Here is a 25,450-nt window from a genome sequence, read left to right on the forward strand (position 1 = left end):
ACATCCGTTACACCAGCACCACCGCTAACTAAGCTAGCCGTTTCAGCAGCCGTTTACATCAGCACCACCGCTAACTAAGCTACACCAGCACCACCGTTTCACATCCGTTACACCAGCACCACCGCTAACTAAGCTAGCCGTTTCACATCCGTTACACCAGCACCACCGCTAACCAAGCTAGCCATTTCACATCCGTTACACCCAGCTAACTAAGCACCGCGTTACACCAGCAAACTAGCCGTTTCACATCCGTTACATCAGCACCACCGCTAACTAAGCTAGCGGTTTCACATCCGTTACACCAGCACCACCGCTAACTAAGCTAGCCGTTTCACATCCGTTACACCAGCACCACCGCTAACTATAAGCTAGCCGTTTCACATCCGTTACACCAGCACCACCGCTAACTAAGCTAGCCGTTTCACATCCGTTACACCAGCACCACCGCTAACTAAGCTAGTTTCACATCGTTACACCAGCATCCGCTTACACCAGCACCACCGCTAACTAAGCTAGCCGTTTCACATCCGTTACATCAGCACCACCGCTAACTAAGCTAGCCGTTTCACATCCGTTACACCAGCATCACCGCTACCTAAGCTAGCCGTTTCACATCCGTTACACCAGCACCACCGCTAACTAAGCTAGCGTTTCACATCCGTTACACCAGCACCACCGCTAACTAAGCTAGCCGTTTCACATCCGTTACACCAGCACCACCGCTAACTAAGCCAGCCGTTTCACATCCGTTACACCAGCACCACCGCTAACTAAGCTAGCCGTTTCACATCCGTTTCACTAATCCGTTATCCGTTACACCAGCACCACCGCTAACACCAGCACCACCGCTAACTAAGCTAGCGTTTCACATCCGTTACACCAGCACCACCGCTAACTAAGCCAGCCGTTTCACATCCGTTACATCAGCACCACCGCAGCCGTTTAACTAAGCTAGCCGTTTCACATCCGTTACACCAGCACCACCGCTAACTAAGCTAGCCGTTTCACATCCGTTACACCAGCACCACCGCTAACTAAGCTAGCCGTTTCACATCCGTTACACCAGCACCACCGCTAACTAAGCTAGCCAGTTTCTTAGTACATCCAGTTACACCAGCACCACCGAATCAAACTAAGCTACTTTCAGATTGGGAATCATACTTAGGTAGCCCTCCCCCTCTCCTTTCAGATTGGGAATCATACTTAGGTAGCCCTCCCCCTCTCCTTTCAGATTGGGAATCATACTTAGGTAGCCCTCCCCCTCTCCTTTCAGATTGGGAATCATACTTAGGTAGCCCTCCCCCCTCTCCTTTCAGATTGGGAATCATACTTAGGTAGCCCTCCCCCTCTCCTTTCAGATTGGGAATCATACTTAGGTAGCCCTCCCCCTCTCCTTTCAGATTGGGAATCATACTTAGGTAGCCCTCCCCCTCTCCTTTCAGATTGGGAATCATACTTAGGTAGCCCTCCCCCCTCTCCTTTCCCTCCCCCTCTCCTTTCAGTGTGGGAATCATACTTGGGTAGCCCTCCCCCTCTCCTTTCAGTGTGGGAATCATACTTGGGTAGCCCTCCCCCTCTCCTTTCAGATTGGGAATCATACTTAGGTAGCCCTCCCCACCTCTCCTTTCAGATTGGGAATCATACTTAGGTAGCCCTCCCCACCTCTCCTTTCAGATTGGGAATCATACTTAGGTAGCCCTCCCCCTCTCTCTGATGACCATCTCATTCTGAGCTTCTAGTTCCACTACATTCTCTCTCTCTCTGATGACCATCTCATTCTGAGCTTCTAGTTCCACTACATTCTCTCTCTCTGATGACCATCTCATTCTGAGCTTCTAGTTCCACTACATTCTCTCTCTCTCTGATGACCATCTCATTCTGAGCTTCTAGTTCCACTACATTCTCTCTCTCTCTCTGATGACCATCTCATTCTGAGCTTCTAGTTCCACTACATTCTCTCTCTCTCTCTGATGACCATCTCATTCTGAGCTTCTAGTTCCACTACATTCTCTCTCTCTCTCTGATGACCATCTCATTCTGAGCTTCTAGTTCCACTACATTCTCTCTCTCTGATGACCATCTCATTCTGAGCTTCTAGTTCCACTACATTCTCTCTCTCTCTCTGATGACCATCTCATTCTGAGCTTCTAGTTCCACTACTCTCTCTCTCTCTCTGATGACCATCTCATTCTGAGCTTCTAGTTCCACTACATTCTCTCTCTCTCTGATGACCATCTCATTCTGAGCTTCTAGTTCCACTACATTCTCTCTCTCTCTGATGACCATCTCATTCTGAGCTTCTAGTTCCACTACATTCTCTCTCTCTCTCTGATGACCATCTCATTCTGAGCTTCTAGTTCCACTACATTCTCTCTCTCTCTCTGATGGCCAATCTAATAGGTCTGCTAATCACTGACTGACTCTCATGCTTTCAGAAACATTTGCATGACTTTACAGCAGTTTCATCTAAAGGGAGGTTTCATTCCTGTGGTCTGGGGGCTCAGAGGCAGCTGGCTGGCTGGCTGGAGATATTTCTGTAATTACACAACACAGGACCAGAAACCTTTCGCTTCCAACTGAGAGTTAGGGTGAGAGAGAAGGGAGCTTCTAGCAAGAGAGAGAGAGAGGGGGGGCAAGAAGAGAGAGGGGGAGCAAGAGAGAGAGAGAGGGAGAGGGGGTGAGAGTGAGAGAGGGGGAGACAAGAGAGCATGAGAGATAGAGGGGGCAAGAGAGAGATAGATAGAGGACCAGGCTTCCAACTGGGTGAGAGAGGGAGGGGAGCAAGAGAGAGAGGGGGGCAAGAGAGAGAGGGGGAGAGGGGGAGTGAGAGAGGGGAGGAGAGAGAGAGAGAGATAGGGGGCAAGAGAGAGAGATAGAGATAGAGGGGGTGAGAGAAAGAGCGAGAGGAGGGGTGAGAGCGAGAGAGACAGGGGGTGCAAGAGAGAGAGAGAGAGGGGGGTGAGAGAAAGAGAGAGGAGGGGTGAGAGAGAGAGGGGGGGGGGGCTTGAGAGTGAGAGTGAGAGTGGGGGTGAGAGTGAGAGACTTAAGATGAAACGGTTGGATTTGGAGGTTAGAGTGTCTTCCTGCCAAGTTAACTTCTTGGTTCCTTTGTTACAAGGCTGTTAAAAGTGAAATGGGTTCACATTGCAGCCAACCAGGAGGCTTTGGCCTCTGTCCTTCTGCACATAGCCGAAATAAACACCATTCCCATCGGTGTTGTCCTCAGCCAATCAGGAAGGATTTCACAACGGAATGTGTGTGAGGTCCCCTTTTACCTGGAGTGTACTACCGTCAACCAGGACCCATAGGAACGAGGGGACCATTAACCAGGACCCATAGGAACTAGGGGACCATTAACCAGGACCCATAGGAACTAGTGGACCATTAACCAGGACCCATAGGAACTAGTGGACCATTAACCAGGACCCATAGGAACTAGGGGACCATTAACCAGGACCCATAGGAACTAGGGGACCATTAACCAGGACCCATAGGAACTAGGGGACCATTAACCAGGACCCATAGGAACTAGTGGACCATTAACCAGGACCCATAGGAACTAGGGGACCATTAACCAGGACCCATAGGAACTAGGGGACCATTAACCAGGACCCATAGGAACTAGGGGACCATTAACCAGGACCCATAGGGACCATTAATGGAACCCTGGATAGTATATTACTGTCAACCAGGACACATAGGGACCATTAATAGAACCCTAGATGGTATTACTCTCAACCAGGACACATAGGGACCATTAATAGAACCCTAGATGGTATTACTCTCAACCAGGACACATAGGGACCATTAATAGAACCCTGGATGGTATTACTCTCAACCAGGACACATAGGGACCATCAACCAGGACCCATAGGGACTAGGGGACCATTAACCAGGACCCATAGGGACCATTAATAGAACCCTGGATGGTATTACTGCCAACCAGGACCCATAGGGACTAGGGGACCATTAATAGAACCCTAGATGGTATTACTGCCAACCAGGACACATAGGAACCATTCTGGGATGCAGATTTTGCCACTTAAATGTGTTAGAGAGCCTGAAGAAGTTTGATCAACAAGTCAAACTATTCCACAGAATAAACACAATGGTGTGTGTGTGTGTGTGTGTGTGTGTGTGTGTGTGTGTGTGTGTGTGTGTGTGTGTGTGTGTGTGTGTGTGTGTGTGTGTGTGTGTGTGTGTGTGTGTGTGTGTGTGTGTGTGTATTCATGCGTTTTAACACTGTACCCACCTGCATGGTTAGCCTCGTCTCTCTGTGGGAGCTGGTCAGCTGGCTGTGGTGAGAGTGTGTGTGGGAGGAGTGTCCAGAGGCAGGGCCTGACTGATCCCAGTAATCCTTATCCATCATCTCCTCCAGAAGATCCATGAGTTCCTCTTCCTGTCTGGGGCTGGGACCAGGGTTAGCACTGAGACCAGGGTTAGGACTGGGGCAGAGACCAGGGTTAGGACTGGGGCTGAGACCAGGGTTAGGACTGGGGCAGAGACCAGGGTTAGGACTGGGGCAGAGACCAGGGTTAGGACTGGGGCTGAGACCAGGGTTAGGACTGGGGCAGAGACCAGGGTTAGGACTGGGGCTGAGACCAGGGTTAGGGCTGAGGTTGGGACCAGGGTTAGGACTGGGGCTGAGACCAGGGTTAGGACTGGGGCTGAGACCAGGGTTAGGGCTGAGGTTGGGACCAGGGTTAGGACTGGGGCTGAGACCAGGGTTAGGACTGGGGCTGAGACCAGGGTTAGGACTGGGGCTGAGACCAGGGTTAGGGCTGAGGTTGGGACCAGGGTTAGGGCTGAGGTTGGGACCAGGGTTAGGGCTGAGGTTGGGACCAGGGTTAGGGCTGAGGTTGGGACCAGGGTTAGGACTGAGGTTGGGACCAGGGTCAGGGCTGGACTCAGTGGGTTGGGTATGGTTCTGGTACCGCTGGCTCCAGGCAGTGTTCTCGTAGCTCTTCAGGATCCTCTCCACAGCTCCGTAATTAGACCTGGAGTCAGATGGACGTAACGCAGCCAGAGTCAGGGGCTTCCAGGGCTGGTCGCTCATTACACCACGGAGTCCTGACCCCCCAGGCACACGGAGTCCTGACCCCCAGGCACACTGAGTCCTGACCCCCCAGGCACACAGAGTCCTGACCCCCCAGGCACACTGAGTCCTGACCCCCCAGGGACACGGAGTCCTGACCCCACAGATCCAGCTTTAAGGATGTCCTGCGTTGTGGTTGGGCGACTCCCAGGTTGCCCAACCTGCCTCGGCCTGAGGTTTGTAGGAGGCTGGGGCGCTGGGCCTGACTTAACGGAATGAGGCCTCCCTCCTTGGGCCTTGATGTCCCTCTTCGGACTGGCACTCACCTCTGGTCCTGGAGCCGTGTGTGTAGTCTGGGCAGGCTGCTTGTATTCACTAGAGATGGACCTGTGCAGTGTGGGCTTAGACAGGCTGTTGGGGGGTCCAGCTTTGTGTTTGACCTCAGGGCAACGCGTTGCCGGGTTAGAAGGCATGTTCCTAAACGCAACTTCTGGGTGTTGGGGTGAAAGGTCAGAGGTGGCAGGGGGGTCCAAGGTCCTGATGGTGACCCCTGGATGAGGGTCAGATGGGGGCAGGGCCTGGCTCAGTTTGATCCCTGAACTCAGCTTCTGAGCTGTGATGTCACAGATCACCTCCTTCTGTCTGACCTCTGTGGCGTGCCGTGGCGGGAGGTCAAAGTTCGTCTCCCTGGTGACCCCGTGTGTGACCTCGCCACATACCGTCGTACTGTCTGGTATGCCCCTGTTAGAGACACCCGCTGATGTAAAACTGTCCTCTACATCATCGTCCTCCATCCCTCGACCCATCTCAGCCTGGAAGAGAGTCCTGTTAAACTCAGCAGTGGCATGTTCCAGCATCATATTCCTACTGTGGCCTGGAGGGTTGGAGTCTGGAGGGTTGGAGTCTGGAGGGTTGGAGCCTGAAGGGGGTAACTCTAAGGTAAGGTCAAGACAGATGTGTGAAACTGCTAGGTCTTTGTTTTCAGGTTGTATAGGACTCTCTCTCTCGGGGCTTCTAGGACTTGTAGGTTTCTCAACGGGCCTGTAGTCGTGGATCAAGTCCCTCCCAGCAGCACTCACTATGTTGACTTCAGACAGGCTCTTCTGGACAGGCACGTAGGCGGACGACTTGCTGCTGCCGAAGCGGCTCCCGTCGCAGGACCAGCGGTTGTGGCAACAGCCCACGTTGCAATGGGAGTTAACGGGAACAGCGCAGGTGGTAAACCCGGCCTTCGTCAGAACTTTCCCCTCGTTCTCCTGCAGCATCGCCTCGAACTTCCTCACTATCGATGGGCTGCTGCTGCACTTCCTGTCTAACAGGAGACAGGGGCTGTGGCACTTCCTGCCTGAGCCACTGAGGGATTCTGGGACGTGTAGTTGTAGTTCAGGGGAGGGGCTGGCGAGGTACCATGATGTTGTCCGAGGAGGGATAGGAGGAGGAACCAGCAGAGGGGGGAGCGGAGGTGCTTCTCTCTCCCTCTCAGAGGGCTTGGATGTGGGGTCCTTGAGGTGACTGGGGCCCCTGGGGGATCCTTGAGGTGACTGGGGCCCCTGTCGGGGTCCTTGAGGTGACTGGGGCCCCTGGGGGGCTCCTTGAGGTGACTGGGGCCCCTGGTGGGGTCCTTGAGGTGACTGGGGCCCCTGGCGGGGTCCTTGAGGTGACTGGGGCCCCTGGGGGGGTCCTTGAGGTGACTGGGGCCCCTGGTGGGCTCCTTGAGGTGACTGGGGCCCCTGGTGGGCTCCTTGAGGTGACTGGGGCCCCTGTCGGGGTCCTTGAGGTGACTGGGGCCCCTGGCGGGGTCCTTCCTGATGGACAGCCAGTTCTCCTCTTCCAGGGCCCTGAGGTCAGCTACCAGCTGCGTCAGGTTGAAGGCAGGGTCCTCCATTCTCTCTCTGGTCGTAACATGATCCACCTCGGGGAAATACGAGGACTCGGTTCGACCCCTTAAGGCAGAGAGAATCAAAACACAGAGAGAAAGCAGAAGGTCATTTACATTACTAAAATACAGCGAGCATCGAAGCTATTTCAAACAATTCAACTCTAGGAGAGATCAAGCAGAATGGGCTCAGAAAGCCCAGCAAACAGCCCAGGTATTTGAAACAGTGACTCCGAGAGCAGAGGACGGAACAGAGAGAGAGAGGAGAGGAGAGGAGGGAGGGAGGGAGGGAGGAAGGGAGAGAGAGAGAGAGTAGAGGAGGGAGGGAGGAAGAGAGAGAGAGAGGAGAGGAGGGAGGGAGGAACAGAGAGAGAGAGGAGAGGGGGGAGGGAGGGAGGAGGAGAGAGAGAGAGAGGAGGAGGGAGGGAGGAAGAGAGAGAGAGAGAGAGTAGAGGAGGGAGGGAGGAAGAGAGAGAGAGAGTAGAGGAGGGAGGGAGGGAGGGAGAGAGAGAGTAGAGGAGGGAGGAAGAGAGAGAGAGAGTAGAGGAGGGAGGGAGGAACAGAGAGAGAGAGAGTAGAGGAGGGAGGGAGGAACAGAGAGAGAGAGTAGAGGAGGGAGGGAGGAACAGAGAGAGAGGAAGTCCAGACTGTTACAAAGCACAGCCAGCATCCCAGGATTCTCAGGTATTTCATGTAATGACTGGTGGCTGCTAAGGCAAATGGAGCAGACCAAGCATGCCTGGTATTTGAACCAGTGGTTCGTAATGCAACATTTAGTTCTGGATGCAGGGTTTAAAAAGCACAGGGTGTCTCCCAGGTATTTAACACAGAGAAGGGGTTAGATCCAGTCAAGTGCCATGGGGCTCCCAGCCGAGTACTGGTTAGATCCAGCTAAGTGCCATGGTGCTCCCAGCCGAGTACTGGTTAGATCCAGCCAAGTGCCATGGTGCTCTCAGCCGAGTATTGGTTAGATCCAGCCAAGTGCCAAGGTGCTCCCAGCCGAGTACTGGTTAGATCCAGCCAAGTGCCATGGTGTTCCCAGCCGAGTACTGGTTAGATCCAGCCAAGTGCCATGGTGTTCCCAGCCGAGTACTGGTTAGATCCAGCCAAGTGCCATGGGGCTCCCAGGCGAGTACTGGTTAGATCCAGCCAAGTGCCATGGTGTTCCCAGCCGAGTACTGGTTAGATCCAGCCAAGTGCCATGGTGTTCCCAGCCGAGTACTGGTTAGATCCAGCCAAGTGCCATGGGGCTCCCAGGCGAGTACTGGTTAGATCCAGCCAAGTGCCAAGGTGCTCCCAGCCGAGTACTGGTTAGATCCAGCCAAGTGCCATGGTGCTCCCAGCCGAGTACTGGTTAGATCCAGCCAAGTGCCATGGGGCTCCCAGGCGAGTACTGGTTAGATCCAGCCATCGGTAGACAGTGACTGTATCCCAAACGGAACCCTATTCCCTATATAGAGCCCTATGGCACTTGGCTGGATCTAACCAGTACTCGGCCCTATGGGCCATGGTCAAAAGTAGTGCACTATACAGGGAACAGTTTGTTGATATAGTCTTACCTCTTGTCCCCTCCGGACTTCCTGCTGATCTCATCCTGGTAGCTACACAGCTCTTCACTCACACAGGCTATCTCCTTCAGGGCCTAGAGAGAGGAGAGAGGGAGACAGAAGGAGAAGGAGGAGGGAGAGAGAGAGAAGGGGAGAGAGGGAGACAGAAGGAGAGAGAGGAGGGAGGGAGACAGACGGAGAGAGAGGAGGAAGAGAGAGAGAAGGAGAGAGAGAGAGGGGGAGAGAGGAGCGAGGGAGACAGAAGGAGAGAGAGGAGAGAGGGAGACAGAAGGAGAGAGAGGAGAGAGGGAGACAGAAGGAGAGAGATGAGGGAGAGAGAGAGAAGGAGAGAGAGAGAGAGGGGGAGAGAGGAGCGAGGGAGACAGAAGGAGAGAGAGGAGAGAGGGAGACAGAAGGAGAGAGAGGAGAGAGGGAGACAGAAGGAGAGAGAGGAGAGAGGGAGACAGACGGAGAGAGAGGAGGGAGAGAGAGAGAAGGAGAGAGAGACAGAAGGAGAGAGAGGAGAGAGGGAGACAGAAGGAGAGAGAGGAGGGAGAGAGAGAGAGAGAGAGAGAGGGGGAGAGAGGGAGACAGAAGGAGAGAGAGGAGAGAGGGAGACAGAAGGAGAGAGAGGAGAGAGGGAGACAGAAGGAGAGAGAGGAGTGAGGGAGACAGAAGGAGGGAGAGGAGAGAGGGAGACAGAAGGAGAGAGAGGAGGGAGAGAGAGAGAAGGAGAGAGAGAGGGGGAGAGAGGGAGACAGAAGGAGAGAGAGGAGAGAGGGAGACAGAAGGAGAGAGAGGAGAGAGGGAGACAGAAGGAGAGAGAGGAGAGAGGAGAGAGAAGAGAGAGAGAGGGAGAGGAGGGAGAAGGAGAGAGAGGATGGAGGGAGGGAGGGAGGGAGAGGGAGAGAGAGGAGGGAGAGGAGAGGGAGACAGAGGAGAGAGAGGAGAGAGGGAGACAGAAGGAGAGAGAGGAGGAGAGAGAGAGGGAGAGAGAGAGGAGAGAGGGAGAGGAGAGGAGAGAGGAGACAGAGAGAGGAGAGGAGGGAGGGAGAGAGAAGGAGGAGAGAGGAGGGAGGGAGAGAGGAGAGAGAGTAGAGGAGGGAGGGAGAGAGAAGGAGAGAAAGAGAGGGGAGGGAGAGAGAAGGAGAGAGGGAGAGGAGAGGAGAGAGGGAGAGAGAAGGAGAGAGAGAGAGGAGGGAGGGAGAGAGAGAGAGGAGAGGAGGGAGAGAGAAGGAGAGAGAGTAGAGGAGGGAGGGAGAGAGAAGGAGAGAGAGTAGAGGAGGGAGGGAGAGAAGGAGAGAGAGTAGAGGAGGGAGAGAGAAGGAGAGAGAGGAGAGAGGAGAGAAGGAGAGAGAGAGGAGGGAGAGAGAAGGAGAGAGAGAGGAGAGGAGGGAGGGAGAGAGAGAGTAGAGGAGGGAGGGAGAGAGAAGGAGAGAGAGAGTAGAGGAGGGAGGGAGAGGAGAGAGAGAGAGAGAGGAGGGGGAGAGAGAAGGAGAGGAGAGAGGAGGGAGAGAAGGAGAGGGAGAGAGAAGGAGAGAGGGAGAGAGAAGGAGAGAGGGAGAGAAGGAGAGAGAGAGTAATAGGAGGGAGGGAGAGAGAAGGAGAGAGGGAGAGAGAAGGAGAGAGAGAGTAGAGGAGGGAGGGAGAGAGAAGGAGAGAGGGAGAGTAGAGGAGAGAGGGAGAGAGAAGGAGAGAGAGTAGAGGGAGAGAGAAGGAAAGGGAGTAGAGGAGGGAGGGGGAGAGTGAGGATGGAGGGAGGGAGGGAGAGAGAGGAGGGAGGGAGAGAGAAGGAGAGAGAGAGAGGAGAGAGGGAGACAGAAGGAGAGAGAGGAGGGAGAGAGAGAGAAGGAGAGAGAGGAGAGAGGGAGACAGAAGGAGAGAGGGAGACAAGAGAGTAGAGGAGGGAGGGAGAGAGAAGGAGAGAGAGAGGAGGGAGGGAGAGAGGAGAGAGAGTAGAGGAGGGAGGGAGAGAGAAGGAGAGAAAGAGTAGGGGAGGGAGAGAGAAGGAGAGAGGGAGAGTAGAGGAGAGAGGGAGAGATTCTCCAAGGAGATGAGAGCTCAGGAGTGTTGAGAGTCAAAGGATCCAGAGTAGAGGAGGGACGGAGAGAACCAGAGAGTTAGAGGAGGGAGAGAGATGGAGAAAGGAACGAGGGAGGCCCAGAGAGGACATGAGAGACTTCCTAGAGACAGAGAGATTCAACCAGGGAGAGAGACAGTTCCTCTGGAGAGACAAGGTGAGATTCCGCCAGTGAGGACAGTGAGAAAGGAGAGAAGGAGAGACGGGATTCAACCAGGTGATTGGGTGAGAGAAGGGGAGAAGAGAAGGATTCAACCATGTGAACAGTGAGGGTGGGAAAGAAGGATTCAAGAGGGAGAGAAGGAGAAAGAGTAGAAGGTTCGGGAGATCTCAACCAGTGAGGGAGAGTGAGAAATGATGTAGAAACAAGGATTCAGAGAGTGAGTGGAGAGAGAAGGAAAGGGAGTGATTCAACCAGTGTGGGACAGAGAAATGATGTAGAAACGCTGGAAGAAAGTGGAGTAGATTCAAATGATGGAGAAACAAGTGGATTCAACCAGTGGTGGACAGTGAGAAATGATGAGAGAACCAGTGGAGGGAGAGAGAAATGAGAGAAAGAGTGGATTCAACCAGTGTGTGAGACAGTGAGAAATGATGTAGAAACAACGGGATTCAACCAGTGTGAGGAGGGTGAGAAATGATGAGAAACAACGTGGATTCAACCAGGTGTGGACAGTGAGAAATGATGAGAAACAACGTAGATTCAACCAGAGTGTGGACATTACTGAAGACCAAAATAGACTTCAGAGGGTGGAACAATGTGGTGACTTCATTGAGGGTGTGTAACAGTGAGAAATGATGTCAAACAATGTGGATTCATCCAGTGTGTGAACAGTGAGAAATGATGTAGAAACAACTAGATTCCACCAGTGTGTGGAGGAGAAATGATGTAGAAACAACGTGGATTCAACCAGTTTAGAGGGAGAGTCTCTGTCAACCCCTCGCAGGATGGCCTCCAGTTCCGCCATGTCCACTTCCTGGTTACCGACACAGTCGTCATAGTTACAGTGGAAATCCTCTGTAGAAACAACGGTGATCCAACCAGTCTGTGGACAGTGGAAATGATCGTTGCCGTGGATTCGACCGGGGTGGACGCGTTGGTTGGTGGGCTCTGATTCAACCTGCTGTCTGGGGATCGAGAAATGATGTCGAAACATGCTGGATCCTGTGCTGGTGGTATGTACGCTGACATGCAGGGTGACTTCCTCTGTAATCTCTCCGACAGGTTCTCTCATCTCCCCAGATACCTAACGCCTCACCTTCACCTCCTTGTACATCTAGGAAGAGAGAGTCATATCATTTAAATGACATAGAAACAACGTGGATTCAACCAGTGTGTGGACAGTGAGAAATGATGTAGAAACAACGTGGATTCAACCAGTGTGTGGACAGTGAGAAATGACGACTAGAAACAACTCACTCCTCAGGATACACACCCAGAGAAACACACAACTCACTCCTCAGGATACACACCCAGAGAAACACACAACTCACTCCTCAGGATACACACCCAGAGAAACACACAACTGTGTGAACAGGATACACACCCAGAGAAACACACAACTCATCCTCAGGATACACACCCAGAGAAACACACAACTCACTCCTCAGGATACACACCCAGAGAAACACACAACTCATTCCTCAGGATACACACCCAGAGAAACACACAACTCACTCCTCAGGATACACACCCAGAGAAACACACCCAGAGAAACACACAACTCACTCCTCAGGATACACACCCAGAGAAACACACAACTCACTCCTCAGGATACACACCCAGAGAAACACACAACTCACTCCTCAGGATACACACCCAGAGAAACACACAACTCACTCCTCAGGATACACACCCAGAGAAACACACAACTCACTCCTCAGGATACACACCCAGAGAAACACACAACTCACTCCTCAGGATACACACCCAGAGAAACACACAACTCACTCCTCAGGATACACACCCAGAGAAACACACAACTCACTCCTCAGGATACACACCCAGAGAAACACACAACTCACTCCTCAGGATACACACCCAGAGAAACACACAACTCACTCCTCAGGATACACACCCAGAGAAACACACAACTCACTCCTCAGGATACACACCCAGAGAAACACACAACTCACTCCTCAGGATACACACCCAGAGAAACACACAACTCACTCCTCAGGATACACACCCAGAGAAACACACAACTCACTCCTCAGGATACACACCCAGAGAAACACACAACTCACTCCTCAGGATACACACCCAGAGAAACACACAACTCACTCCTCAGGATACACACAACTCACTCCTCAGGATACACACCCAGAGAAACACACAACTCACTCCTCAGGATACACACCCAGAGAAACACACAACTCACTCCTCAGGATACACACCCAGAGAAACACACAACTCACTCCTCAGGATACACACCCAGAGAAACACACAACTGACACACCTCAGGATACAAACCCAGAGAATGACCACAACTCCTACCACCCCCAGAGAAACACACAATCTGGAGAAATACACAGAATGGATGCACTCCCAAAGAAACACACAACTCTCTCCTCTGGATACACACCCAGAGAAACACACAACTCACTCCTCTGTGTCTCAGTGAAACACACAACTCTGTGTCTCTGATACACTCTCTGTGTCTCAGGATCCAGTGAAACACACAACTCTCTCAGGATACACACCCAGAGAAACACACAACTCACTCTGTGATCTGAGAAACACACAACTCTCTCAGGATACACACCCAGAGAAACACACAACTCACTCCTCTGTGATACACACTCTGTGAAACACACAACTGTGTCTCTCAGTGACTGTGTCTCTGTCTCTCACACACTCAGAGAAACACACAACTCTGTCCTCTGTCTCTCTGTCTCTCTGTGATGTCTCTGTGTCTCTGCCTCTCTGTGTCTCTGAAACTCACAACTCTGTCTCTCTGTCTCTGTACACTGTGTCTCTGAGTCTCTGCCTCTCTGTGTCTCTGCCTCTCTGTGTCTCCACACCTCTCAGGATGAAACACACAACTCTGTGTCTCCTCAGGATACACTCAGTGAAACACACTGTCTCTCTGTCTCTGTGTCTCTCTACACTCTGTGTCTCTGAAACACACAACTCTGTGTCACACCTGCCTCTCAGTGTAAACTGTGAAACACACAACTCTCTGTCCTCTGTCTCTCTGATACACTGTCCTGTGAAACACACAACTCTCTCTGTCTCTAGGATACACTCCCAGAGAAACACACAACTGTGTCACTCCTCTCTGGATACACACCCAGAGAAACACACAACTCTGTGTCTCCTCTCAGGTCTCTCTGTGTCTCACAACTCTGTGTCTCTGTGTCCTGAGAAACTCTGTGTCTCACAACTCTCTGTGTCTCTGCACTCTCTGTGAAACCACTCTGTGTCTGTGAAACTCTGTGTCTGTGCCTCTCTGTCTCTCTGTGATCTGCCTCTCTGTGTCTCTGTGTCTCTCTGTGTCTCTGTGTCTCTCTGTCTCTGTGTCTCTGTGTCTCTGACTCTCTGTGTAAACACACTCTCTGTGTCTCTGTCTCTGTGTCTCTCTGTCTGTGTCTCTGTGTCTCTGTGTCTGAGGACTATCTGTGAGAAACATGTGCCTCTCTGTGTGAGGTCAGGACTATCTGTGGTAAACTGTCTCTCTGTGAGGTCTCTGTGTCTCTGTGTCTCTGTGTCTCTGCCTCTCTGTGTCTCTGCCTCTCATGTCTCTCTGTCTCTGTGTCTCTGTGTCTATGCTGTGGTAAACTGTCTCTCTGCCTCTCTGTGTCTCTGCCTCTCTGTGTCTGTGCCTCTCTGAGTAAACTCTCTGTCTCTCTGTCTCTCTGTAGTGAGGTGAGGACTATGCTGTGGTAAACATGTCTCTCTGTAGTGAGGTGAGGACTATGCTGTGGTAAACATGTCTCTCTGTAGTGAGGTGAGGACTATGCTGTGGTAAACATGTCTCTCTGTAGTGAGGTGAGGACTATGCTGTGGTAAACATGTCTCTCTGTAGTGAGGTGAGGACTATGCTGTGGTAAACATGTCTCTCTGTCTCTCTGTAGTGAGGTCAGGACTATGCTGTGGTAAACATGTCTCTCTGTCTCTCTGTAGTGAGGTCAGGACTATGCTGTGGTAAACATGTCTCTCTGTAGTGAGGTGAGGACTATGCTGTGGTAAACATGTCTCTCTGTAGTGAGGTCAGGACTATGCTGTGGTAAACATGTCTCTCTGTAGTGAGGTCAGGACTATGCTGTGGTAAACATGTCTCTCTGTAGTGAGGTGAGGACTATGCTGTGGTAAACATGTCTCTCTGTAGTGAGGTGAGGACTATGCTGTGGTAAACATGTCTCTCTGTAGTGAGGTGAGGACTATGCTGTGGTAAACATGTCTCTCTGTAGTGAGGTCAGGACTATGCTGTGGTAAACATGTCTCTCTGTAGTGAGGTCAGGACTATGCTGTGGTAAACATGTCTCTCTGTAGTGAGGTCAGGACTATGCTGTGGTAAACATGTCTCTCTGTAGTGAGGTGAGGACTATGCTGTGGTAAACATGTCTCTCTGTAGTGAGGTCAGGACTATGCTGTGGTAAACATGTCTCTCTGTAGTGAGGTGAGGACTATGCTGTGGTAAACATGTCTCTCTGTAGTGAGGTGAGGACTATGCTGTGGTAAACATGTCTCTCTGTAGTGAGGTGAGGACTATGCTGTGGTAAACATGTCTCTCTGTAGTGAGGTCAGGACTATGCTGTGGTAAACATGTCTCTCTGTAGTGAGGTCAGGACTATGCTGTGGTAAACATGTCTCTCTGTAGTGAGGTCAGGACTATGCTGTGGTAAACATGTCTCTCTGTAGTGAGGTGAGGACTATGCTGTGGTAAACATGTCTCTCTGTAGTGAGGTCAGGACTATGCTGTGGTAAACATGTCTCTCTGTAGTGAGGTCAGGACTATGCTGTGGTAAACATGTCTCTCTGTAGTGAGGTCAGGACTATGCTGTGGTAAACATGTCTCTCTGTAGTGAGGTGAGGACTATGCTGTGGTAAACATGTCTCTCTGTAGTGAGGTGAGGACTATGCTGTGGTAAACATGTCTCTCTGTAGTGAGGTGAGGACTATGCTGTGGTAAACATGTCTCTCTGTAGTGAGGTCAGGACTATGCTGTGGTAAACATGTCTCTCTGTAGTGAGGTCAGGACTATGCTGTGGTAAACATGTCTCTCTGTAGTGAGGTGAGGACTATGCTGTGGTAAACATGTCTCTCTGTAGTGAGGTCAGGACTATGCTGTGGTAAACATGTCTCTCTGTAGTGAGGTCAGGACTATGCTGTGGTAAACATGTCTCTCTGTAGTGAGGTCAGGACTATGCTGTGGTAAACATGTCTCTCTGTAGTGAGGTCAGGACTATGCTGTGGTAAACATGTCTCTCTGTAGTGAGGTCAGGACTATGCTGTGGTAAACATGTCTCTCTGTAGTGAGGTGAGGACTATGCTGTGGTAAACATGTCTCTCTGTAGTGAGGTGAGGACTATGCTGTGGTAAACATGTCTCTCTGTAGTGAGGTGAGGACTATGCTGTGGTAAACATGTCTCTCTGTAGTGAGGTGAGGACTATGCTGTGGTAAACATGTCTCTCTGTCTCTCTGTAGTGAGGTCAGGACTATGCTGTGGTAAACATGTCTCTCTGTAGTGAGGTCAGGACTATGCTGTGGTAAACATGTCTCTCTGTAGTGAGGTGAGGACTATGCTGTGGTAAACATGTCTCTCTGTAGTGAGGTGAGGACTATGCTGTGGTAAACATGTCTCTCTGTAGTGAGGTGAGGACTATGCTGTGGTAAACATGTCTCTCTGTAGTGAGGTCAGGACTATGCTGTGGTAAACATGTCTCTGTAGTGAGGTGAGGACTATGCTGTGGTAAACATGTCTCTCTGTAGTGAGGTGAGGACTATGCTGTGGTAAACATGTCTCTCTGTAGTGAGGTGAGGACTATGCTGTGGTAAACATGTCTCTCTGTAGTGAGGTGAGGACTATGCTGTGGTAAACATGTCTCTCTGTAGTGAGGTGAGGACTATGCTGTGGTAAACATGTCTCTCTGTAGTGAGGTCAGGACTATGCTGTGGTAAACATGTCTCTCTGTAGTGAGGTGAGGACTATGCTGTGGTAAACATGTCTCTCTGTAGTGAGGTCAGGACTATGCTGTGGTAAACATGTCTCTCTGTAGTGAGGTGAGGACTATGCTGTGGTAAACATGTCTCTCTGTAGTGAGGTGAGGACTATGCTGTGGTAAACATGTCTCTCTGTAGTGAGGTCAGGACTATGCTGTGGTAAACATGTCTCTCTGTAGTGAGGTCAGGACTATGCTGTGGTAAACATGTCTCTCTGTAGTGAGGTCAGGACTATGCTGTGGTAAACATGTCTCTCTGTAGTGAGGTCAGGACTATGCTGTGGTAAACATGTCTCTCTGTAGTGAGGTGAGGACTATGCTGTGGTAAACATGTCTCTCTGTAGTGAGGTCAGGACTATGCTGTGGTAAACATGTCTCTCTGTAGTGAGGTCAGGACTATGCTGTGGTAAACATGTCTCTCTGTAGTGAGGTCAGGACTATGCTGTGGTAAACATGTCTCTCTGTAGTGAGGTGAGGACTATGCTGTGGTAAACATGTCTCTCTGTAGTGAGGTCAGGACTATGCTGTGGTAAACATGTCTCTCTGTAGTGAGGTGAGGACTATGCTGTGGTAAACATGTCTCTCTGTCTCTCTGTAGTGAGGTGAGGACTATGCTGTGGTAAACATGTCTCTCTGTAGTGAGGTCAGGACTATGCTGTGGTAAACATGTCTCTCTGTAGTGAGGTCAGGACTATGCTGTGGTAAACATGTCTCTCTGTAGTGAGGTCAGGACTATGCTGTGGTAAACATGTCTCTCTGTCTCTCTGTAGTGAGGTGAGGACTATGCTGTGGTAAACATGTCTCTCTGTAGTGAGGTCAGGACTATGCTGTGGTAAACATGTCTCTCTGTAGTGAGGTGAGGACTATGCTGTGGTAAACATGTCTCTCTGTAGTGAGGTGAGGACTATGCTGTGGTAAACATGTCTCTCTGTAGTGAGGTCAGGACTATGCTGTGGTAAACATGTCTCTCTGTAGTGAGGTGAGGACTATGCTGTGGTAAACATGTCTCTCTGTAGTGAGGTCAGGACTATGCTGTGGTAAACATGTCTCTCTGTAGTGAGGTGAGGACTATGCTGTGGTAAACATGTCTCTCTGTCTCTCTGTAGTGAGGTGAGGACTATGCTGTGGTAAACATGTCTCTCTGTCTCTCTGTAGTGAGGTGAGGACTATGCTGTGGTAAACATGTCTCTCTGTAGTGAGGTCAGGACTATGCTGTGGTAAACATGTCTCTATGTCTCTCTGTAGTGAGGTGAGGACTATGCTGTGGTAAACATGTCTCTCCGTAGTGAGGTGAGGACTATGCTGTGGTAAACATGTCTCTCTGTAGTGAGGTCAGGACTATGCTGTGGTAAACATGTCTCTCTGTAGTGAGGTCAGGACTATGCTGTGGTAAACATGTCTCTCTGTAGTGAGGTGAGGACTATGCTGTGGTAAACATGTCTCTCTGTAGTGAGGTGAGGACTATGCTGTGGTAAACATGTCTCTCTGTAGTGAGGTCAGGACTATGCTGTGGTAAACATGTCTCTCTGTAGTGAGGTCAGGACTATGCTGTGGTAAACATGTCTCTCTGTAGTGAGGTGAGGACTATGCTGTGGTAAACATGTCTCTCTGTAGTGAGGTCAGGACTATGCTGTGGTAAACATGTCTCTCTGTAGTGAGGTGAGGACTATGCTGTGGTAAACATGTCTCTCTGTAGTGAGGTCAGGACTATGCTGTGGTAAACATGTCTCTCTGTAGTGAGGTCAGGACTATGCTGTGGTAAACATGTCTCTCTGTAGTGAGGTCAGGACTATGCTGTGGTAAACATGTCTCTCTGTAGTGAGGTCAGGACTATGCTGTGGTAAACATGTCTCTCTGTAGTGAGGTGAGGACTATGCTGTGGTAAACATGTCTCTCTGTAGTGAGGTCAGGACTATGCTGTGGTAAACATGTCTCTCTGTAGTGAGGTGAGGACTATGCTGTGGTAAACATGTCTCTCTGTAGTGAGGTCAGGACTATGCTGTGGTAAACATGTCTCTCTGTAGTGAGGTGAGGACTATGCTGTGGTAAACATGTCTCTCTGTAGTGAGGTGAGGACTATGCTGTGGTAAACATGTCTCTCTGTAGTGAGGTGAGGACTATGCTGTGGTAAACATGTCTCTCTGTAGTGAGGTGAGGACTATGCTGTGGTAAACATGTCTCTCTGTAGTGAGGTGAGGACTATGCTGTGGTAAACATGTCTCTCTGTAGTGAGGTGAGGACTATGCTGTGGTAAACATGTCTCTCTGTAGTGAGGTCAGGACTATGCTGTGGTAAACATGTCTCTCTGTAGTGAGGTGAGGACTATGCTGTGGTAAACATGTCTCTCTGTAGTGAGGTGAGGACTATGCTGTGGTAAACATGTCTCTCTGTAGTGAGGTGAGGACTATGCTGTGGTAAACATGTCTCTCTGTAGTGAGGTGAGGACTATGCTGTGGTAAACATGTCTCTCTGTAGTGAGGTCAGGACTATGCTGTGGTAAACATGTCTCTCTGTAGTGAGGTCAGGACTATGCTGTGGTAAACATGTCTCTCTGTAGTGAGGTCAGGACTATGCTGTGGTAAACATGTCTCTCTGTAGTGAGGTCAGGACTATGCTGTGGTAAACATGTCTCTCTGTAGTGAGGTGAGGACTATGCTGTGGTAAACATGTCTCTCTGTAGTGAGGTGAGGACTATGCTGTGGTAAACATGTCTCTCTGTAGTGAGGTGAGGACTATGCTGTGGTAAACATGTCTCTCTGTAGTGAGGTCAGGACTATGCTGTGGTAAACATGTCTCTCTGTAGTGAGGTCAGGACTATGCTGTGGTAAACATGTCTCTCTGTAGTGAGGTGAGGACTATGCTGTGGTAAACATGTCTCTCTGTAGTGAGGTGAGGACTATGCTGTGGTAAACATGTCTCTCTGTAGTGAGGTGAGGACTATGCTGTGGTAAACATGTCTCTCTGTAGTGAGGTGAGGACTATGCTGTGGTAAACATGTCTCTCTGTAGTGAGGTCAGGACTATGCTGTGGTAAACATGTCTCTCTGTAGTGAGGTCAGGACTATGCTGTGGTAAACATGTCTCTCTGTAGTGAGGTGAGGACTATGCTGTGGTAAACATGTCTCTCTGTAGTGAGGTGAGGACTATGCTGTGGTAAACATGTCTCTCTGTAGTGAGGTCAGGACTATGCTGTGGTAAACATGTCTCTCTGTAGTGAGGTGAGGACTATGCTGTGGTAAACATGTCTCTGTAGTGAGGTGAGGACTATGCTGTGGTAAACATGTCTCTCTGTAGTGAGGTGAGGACTATGCTGTGGTAAACATGTCTCTCTGTAGTGAGGTGAGGACTATGCTGTGGTAAACATGTCTCTCTGTAGTGAGGTCAGGACTATGCTGTGGTAAACATGTCTCTCTGTAGTGAGGTGAGGACTATGCTGTGGTAAACATGTCTCTCTGTCTCTCTGTAGTGAGGTCAGGACTATGCTGTGGTAAACATGTCTCTCTGTAGTGAGGTGAGGACTATGCTGTGGTAAACATGTCTCTCTGTAGTGAGGTGAGGACTATGCTGTGGTAAACATGTCTCTCTGTAGTGAGGTGAGGACTATGCTGTGGTAAACATGTCTCTCTGTAGTGAGGTCAGGACTATGCTGTGGTAAACATGTCTCTCTGTAGTGAGGTCAGGACTATGCTGTGGTAAACATGTCTCTCTGTAGTGAGGTCAGGACTATGCTGTGGTAAACATGTCTCTCTGTAGTGAGGTGAGGACTATGCTGTGGTAAACATGTCTCTCTGTAGTGAGGTGAGGACTATGCTGTGGTAAACATGTCTCTCTGTAGTGAGGTGAGGACTATGCTGTGGTAAACATGTCTCTCTGTAGTGAGGTCAGGACTATGCTGTGGTAAACATGTCTCTCTGTAGTGAGGTGAGGACTATGCTGTGGTAAACATGTCTCTCTGTAGTGAGGTGAGGACTATGCTGTGGTAAACATGTCTCTCTGTAGTGAGGTGAGGACTATGCTGTGGTAAACATGTCTCTCTGTAGTGAGGTGAGGACTATGCTGTGGTAAACATGTCTCTCTGTAGTGAGGTCAGGACTATGCTGTGGTAAACATGTCTCTCTGTAGTGAGGTGAGGACTATGCTGTGGTAAACATGTCTCTCTGTAGTGAGGTGAGGACTATGCTGTGGTAAACATGTCTCTCTGTAGTGAGGTCAGGACTATGCTGTGGTAAACATGTCTCTCTGTAGTGAGGTCAGGACTATGCTGTGGTAAACATGTCTCTCTGTAGTGAGGTCAGGACTATGCTGTGGTAAACATGTCTCTCTGTAGTGAGGTGAGGACTATGCTGTGGTAAACATGTCTCTCTGTAGTGAGGTGAGGACTATGCTGTGGTAAACATGTCTCTCTGTAGTGAGGTGAGGACTATGCTGTGGTAAACATGTCTCTCTGTAGTGAGGTGAGGACTATGCTGTGGTAAACATGTCTCTCTGTAGTGAGGTCAGGACTATGCTGTGGTAAACATGTCTCTCTGTAGTGAGGTCAGGACTATGCTGTGGTAAACATGTCTCTCTGTAGTGATGTCTCTCTGTAGTGAGGTGAGGACTATGCTGTGGTAAACATGTCTCTCTGTCTCTCTGTAGTGAGGTGAGGACTATGCTGTGGTAAACATGTCTCTCTGTAGTGAGGTCAGGACTATGCTGTGGTAAACATGTCTCTGTCTCTCTGTAGTGAGGTGAGGACTATGCTGTGGTAAACATGCTCTCTCTGTAGTGAGGTCAGGACTATGCTGTGGTAAACATGTCTCTCTCTGTAGTGAGGTGAGGACTATGCTGTGGTAAACATGTCTCTCTGTAGTGAGGTGAGGACTATGCTGTGGTAAACATGTCTCTCTGTAGTGAGGTGAGGACTATGCTGTGGTAAACATGTCTCTCTGTCTCTCTGTAGTGAGGTGAGGACTATGCTGTGGTAAACATGTCTCTCTGTCTCTCTGTAGTGAGGTGAGGACTATGCTGTGGTAAACATGTCTCTCTGTCTCTCTGTAGTGAGGTCAGGACTATGCTGTGGTAAACATGTCTCTCTGTAGTGAGGTCAGGACTATGCTGTGGTAAACATGTCTCTCTGTAGTGAGGTCAGGACTATGCTGTGGTAAACATGTCTCTCTGTAGTGAGGTCAGGACTATGCTGTGGTAAACATGTCTCTCTGTAGTGAGGTGAGGACTATGCTGTGGTAAACATGTCTCTCTGTCTCTCTGTAGTGAGGTGAGGACTATGCTGTGGTAAACATGTCTCTCTGTAGTGAGGTCAGGACTATGCTGTGGTAAACATGTCTCTCTGTAGTGAGGTGAGGACTATGCTGTGGTAAACATGTCTCTCTGTAGTGAGGTGAGGACTATGCTGTGGTAAACATGTCTCTCTGTAGTGAGGTGAGGACTAGGACTATGCTGTGGTAAACATGTCTCTGTAGTGAGGTCTGTCTCTCTGTAGTGAGGTGAGGACTATGCTGTGGTAAACATGTCTCTCTGTAGTGAGGTGAGGACTATGCTGTGGTAAACATGTCTCTCTGTAGTGAGGTCAGGACTATGCTGTGGTAAACATGTCTCTCTGTAGTGAGGTCAGGACTATGCTGTCTCTCTGTAGTGAGGTCAGGACTATGCTGTGGTAAACATGTCTCTCTGTAGTGAGGTCAGGACTATGCTGTGGTAAACATGTCTCTCTGTAGTGAGGTCAGGACTATGCTGTGGTAAACATGTCTCTCTGTAGTGAGGTCAGGACTATGCTGTGGTAAACATGTCTCTCTGTAGTGAGGTGAGGACTATGCTGTGGTAAACATGTCTCTCTGTAGTGAGGTCAGGACTATGCTGTGGTAAACATGTCTCTCTGTAGTGAGGTCAGGACTATGCTGTGGTAAACATGTCTCTCTGTAGTGAGGTGAGGACTATGCTGTGGTAAACATGTCTCTCTGTAGTGAGGTCAGGACTATGCTGTGGTAAACATGTCTCTCTGTAGTGAGGTGAGGACTATGCTGTGGTAAACATGTCTCTCTGTAGTGAGGTCAGGACTATGCTGTGGTAAACATGTCTCTCTGTAGTGAGGTCAGGACTATGCTGTGGTAAACATGTCTCTCTGTAGTGAGGTCAGGACTATGCTGTGGTAAACATGTCTCTCTGTAGTGAGGTCAGGACTATGCTGTGGTAAACATGTCTCTCTGTAGTGAGGTGAGGACTATGCTGTGGTAAACATGTCTCTCTGTAGTGAGGTCAGGACTATGCTGTGGTAAACATGTCTCTCTGTAGTGAGGTGAGGACTATGCTGTGGTAAACATGTCTCTCTGTAGTGAGGTCAGGACTATGCTGTGGTAAACATGTCTCTCTGTAGTGAGGTGAGGACTATGCTGTGGTAAACATGTCTCTCTGTAGTGAGGTGAGGACTATGCTGTGGTAAACATGTCTCTCTGTAGTGAGGTGAGGACTATGCTGTGGTAAACATGTCTCTCTGTAGTGAGGTGAGGACTAGGACTAGGACTATGCTGTGGTAAACATGTCTCTCTCTGTAGTGAGGTGAGGACTATGCTGTGGTAAACATGTCTCTCTGTAGTGAGGTGAGGACTATGCTGTGGTAAACATGTCTCTCTGTAGTGAGGTGAGGACTATGCTGTGGTAAACATGTCTCTCTGTAGTGAGGTGAGGACTATGCTGTGGTAAACATGTCTCTCTGTAGTGAGGTGAGGACTATGCTGTGGTAAACATGTCTCTCTGTAGTGAGGTGAGGACTATGCTGTGGTAAACATGTCTCTCTGTAGTGAGGTCAGGACTATGCTGTGGTAAACATGTCTCTCTGTAGTGAGGTGAGGACTATGCTGTGGTAAACATGTCTCTCTGTCTCTCTGTAGTGAGGTCAGGACTATGCTGTGGTAAACATGTCTCTCTGTAGTGAGGTGAGGACTATGCTGTGGTAAACATGTCTCTCTGTAGTGAGGTGAGGACTATGCTGTGGTAAACATGTCTCTCTGTCTCTCTGTAGTGAGGTGAGGACTATGCTGTGGTAAACATGTCTCTCTGTAGTGAGGTCAGGACTATGCTGTGGTAAACATGTCTCTCTGTCTCTCTGTAGTGAGGTGAGGACTATGCTGTGGTAAACATGTCTCTCTGTAGTGAGGTCAGGACTATGCTGTGGTAAACATGTCTCTCTGTAGTGAGGTGAGGACTATGCTGTGGTAAACATGTCTCTCTGTAAACATGTGAGGACTATGCTGTGGTAAACATGTCTCTCTGTAGTGAGGTGAGGACTATGCTGTGGTAAACATGTCTCTCTGTAGTGAGGTGAGGACTATGCTGTGGTAAACATGTCTCTCTGTAGTGAGGTGAGGACTATGCTGTGGTAAACATGTCTCTCTGTAGTGAGGTGAGGACTATGCTGTGGTAAACATGTCTGAGGACTGCTGTATGTGAGGTGAGGACTATGCTGTGGTAAACATGTCTCTCTGTAGTGAGGTCAGGACTATGCTGTGGTAAACATGTCTCTCTGTAGTGAGGTGAGGACTATGCTGTGGTAAACATGTCTCTCTGTAGTGAGGTGAGGACTATGCTGTGGTAAACATGTCTCTCTGTAGTGAGGTCAGGACTATGCTGTGGTAAACATGTCTCTCTGTAGTGAGGTGAGGACTATGCTGTGGTAAACATGTCTCTCTGTAGTGAGGTGAGGACTATGCTGTGGTAAACATGTCTCTCTGTAGTGAGGTGAGGACTATGCTGTGGTAAACATGTCTCTCTGTAGTGAGGTGAGGACTATGCTGTGGTAAACATGTCTCTCTGTCTCTCTGTAGTGAGGTGAGGACTATGCTGTGGTAAACATGTCTCTCTGTAGTGAGGTGAGGACTATGCTGTGGTAAACATGTCTCTCTGTAGTGAGGTGAGGACTATGCTGTGGTAAACATGTCTCTCTGTAGTGAGGTGAGGACTATGCTGTGGTAAACATGTCTCTCTGTAGTGAGGTGAGGACTATGCTGTGGTAAACATGTCTCTCTGTAGTGAGGTGAGGACTATGCTGTGGTAAACATGTCTCTCTGTAGTGAGGTCAGGACTATGCTGTGGTAAACATGTCTCTCTGTAGTGAGGTGAGGACTATGCTGTGGTAAACATGTCTCTCTGTAGTGAGGTGAGGACTATGCTGTGGTAAACATGTCTCTCTGTAGTGAGGTGTAAACATCTCTCTGTAGTGAGGTCAGGACTATGCTGTGGTAAACATGTCTCTCTGTAGTGAGGTGAGGACTATGCTGTGGTAAACATGTCTCTCTGTAGTGAGGTGAGGACTATGCTGTGGTAAACATGTCTCTCTGTAGTGAGGTGAGGACTATGCTGTGGTAAACATGTCTCTCTGTAGTGAGGTGAGGACTATGCTGTGGTAAACATGTCTCTCTGTAGTGAGGTCAGGACTATGCTGTGGTAAACATGTCTCTCTGTAGTGAGGTGAGGACTATGCTGTGGTAAACATGTCTCTCTGTAGTGAGGTCAGGACTATGCTGTGGTAAACATGTCTCTCTGTAGTGAGGTCAGGACTATGCTGTGGTAAACATGTCTCTCTGTAGTGAGGTGAGGACTATGCTGTGGTAAACATGTCTCTCTGTAGTGAGGTGAGGACTATGCTGTGGTAAACATGTCTCTCTGTAGTGAGGTCAGGACTATGCTGTGGTAAACATGTCTCTCTGTAGTGAGGTGAGGACTATGCTGTGGTAAACATGTCTCTCTGTAGT

General features: G+C 49.9%; 1 protein-coding gene across 1 annotated transcript in view; it reads right to left on the reverse strand.

Moving 5' to 3' along the window:
* Nucleotides 1-3,931: 3,931 nt before the first annotated feature.
* LOC127920263 (mucin-5AC-like) overlaps nucleotides 3,932-25,450 on the reverse strand; it is a 48,716-nt gene continuing 27,197 nt past the window's right edge. Inside the window, 5 exon segments of the mRNA XM_052504167.1 lie at nucleotides 3,932-5,059; nucleotides 5,062-6,877; nucleotides 8,471-8,553; nucleotides 11,477-11,659; nucleotides 11,798-11,815. Coding sequence (XP_052360127.1) covers nucleotides 4,088-5,059; nucleotides 5,062-6,877; nucleotides 8,471-8,553; nucleotides 11,477-11,659; nucleotides 11,798-11,815 — 3,072 coding nt within the window. The 3' untranslated portion in view covers nucleotides 3,932-4,087.

This window comes from Oncorhynchus keta, unplaced genomic scaffold (genome assembly GCF_023373465.1).
Source record: "Oncorhynchus keta strain PuntledgeMale-10-30-2019 unplaced genomic scaffold, Oket_V2 Un_contig_1875_pilon_pilon, whole genome shotgun sequence".
Classification (NCBI taxonomy): Eukaryota; Metazoa; Chordata; class Actinopteri; order Salmoniformes; family Salmonidae; genus Oncorhynchus; species Oncorhynchus keta.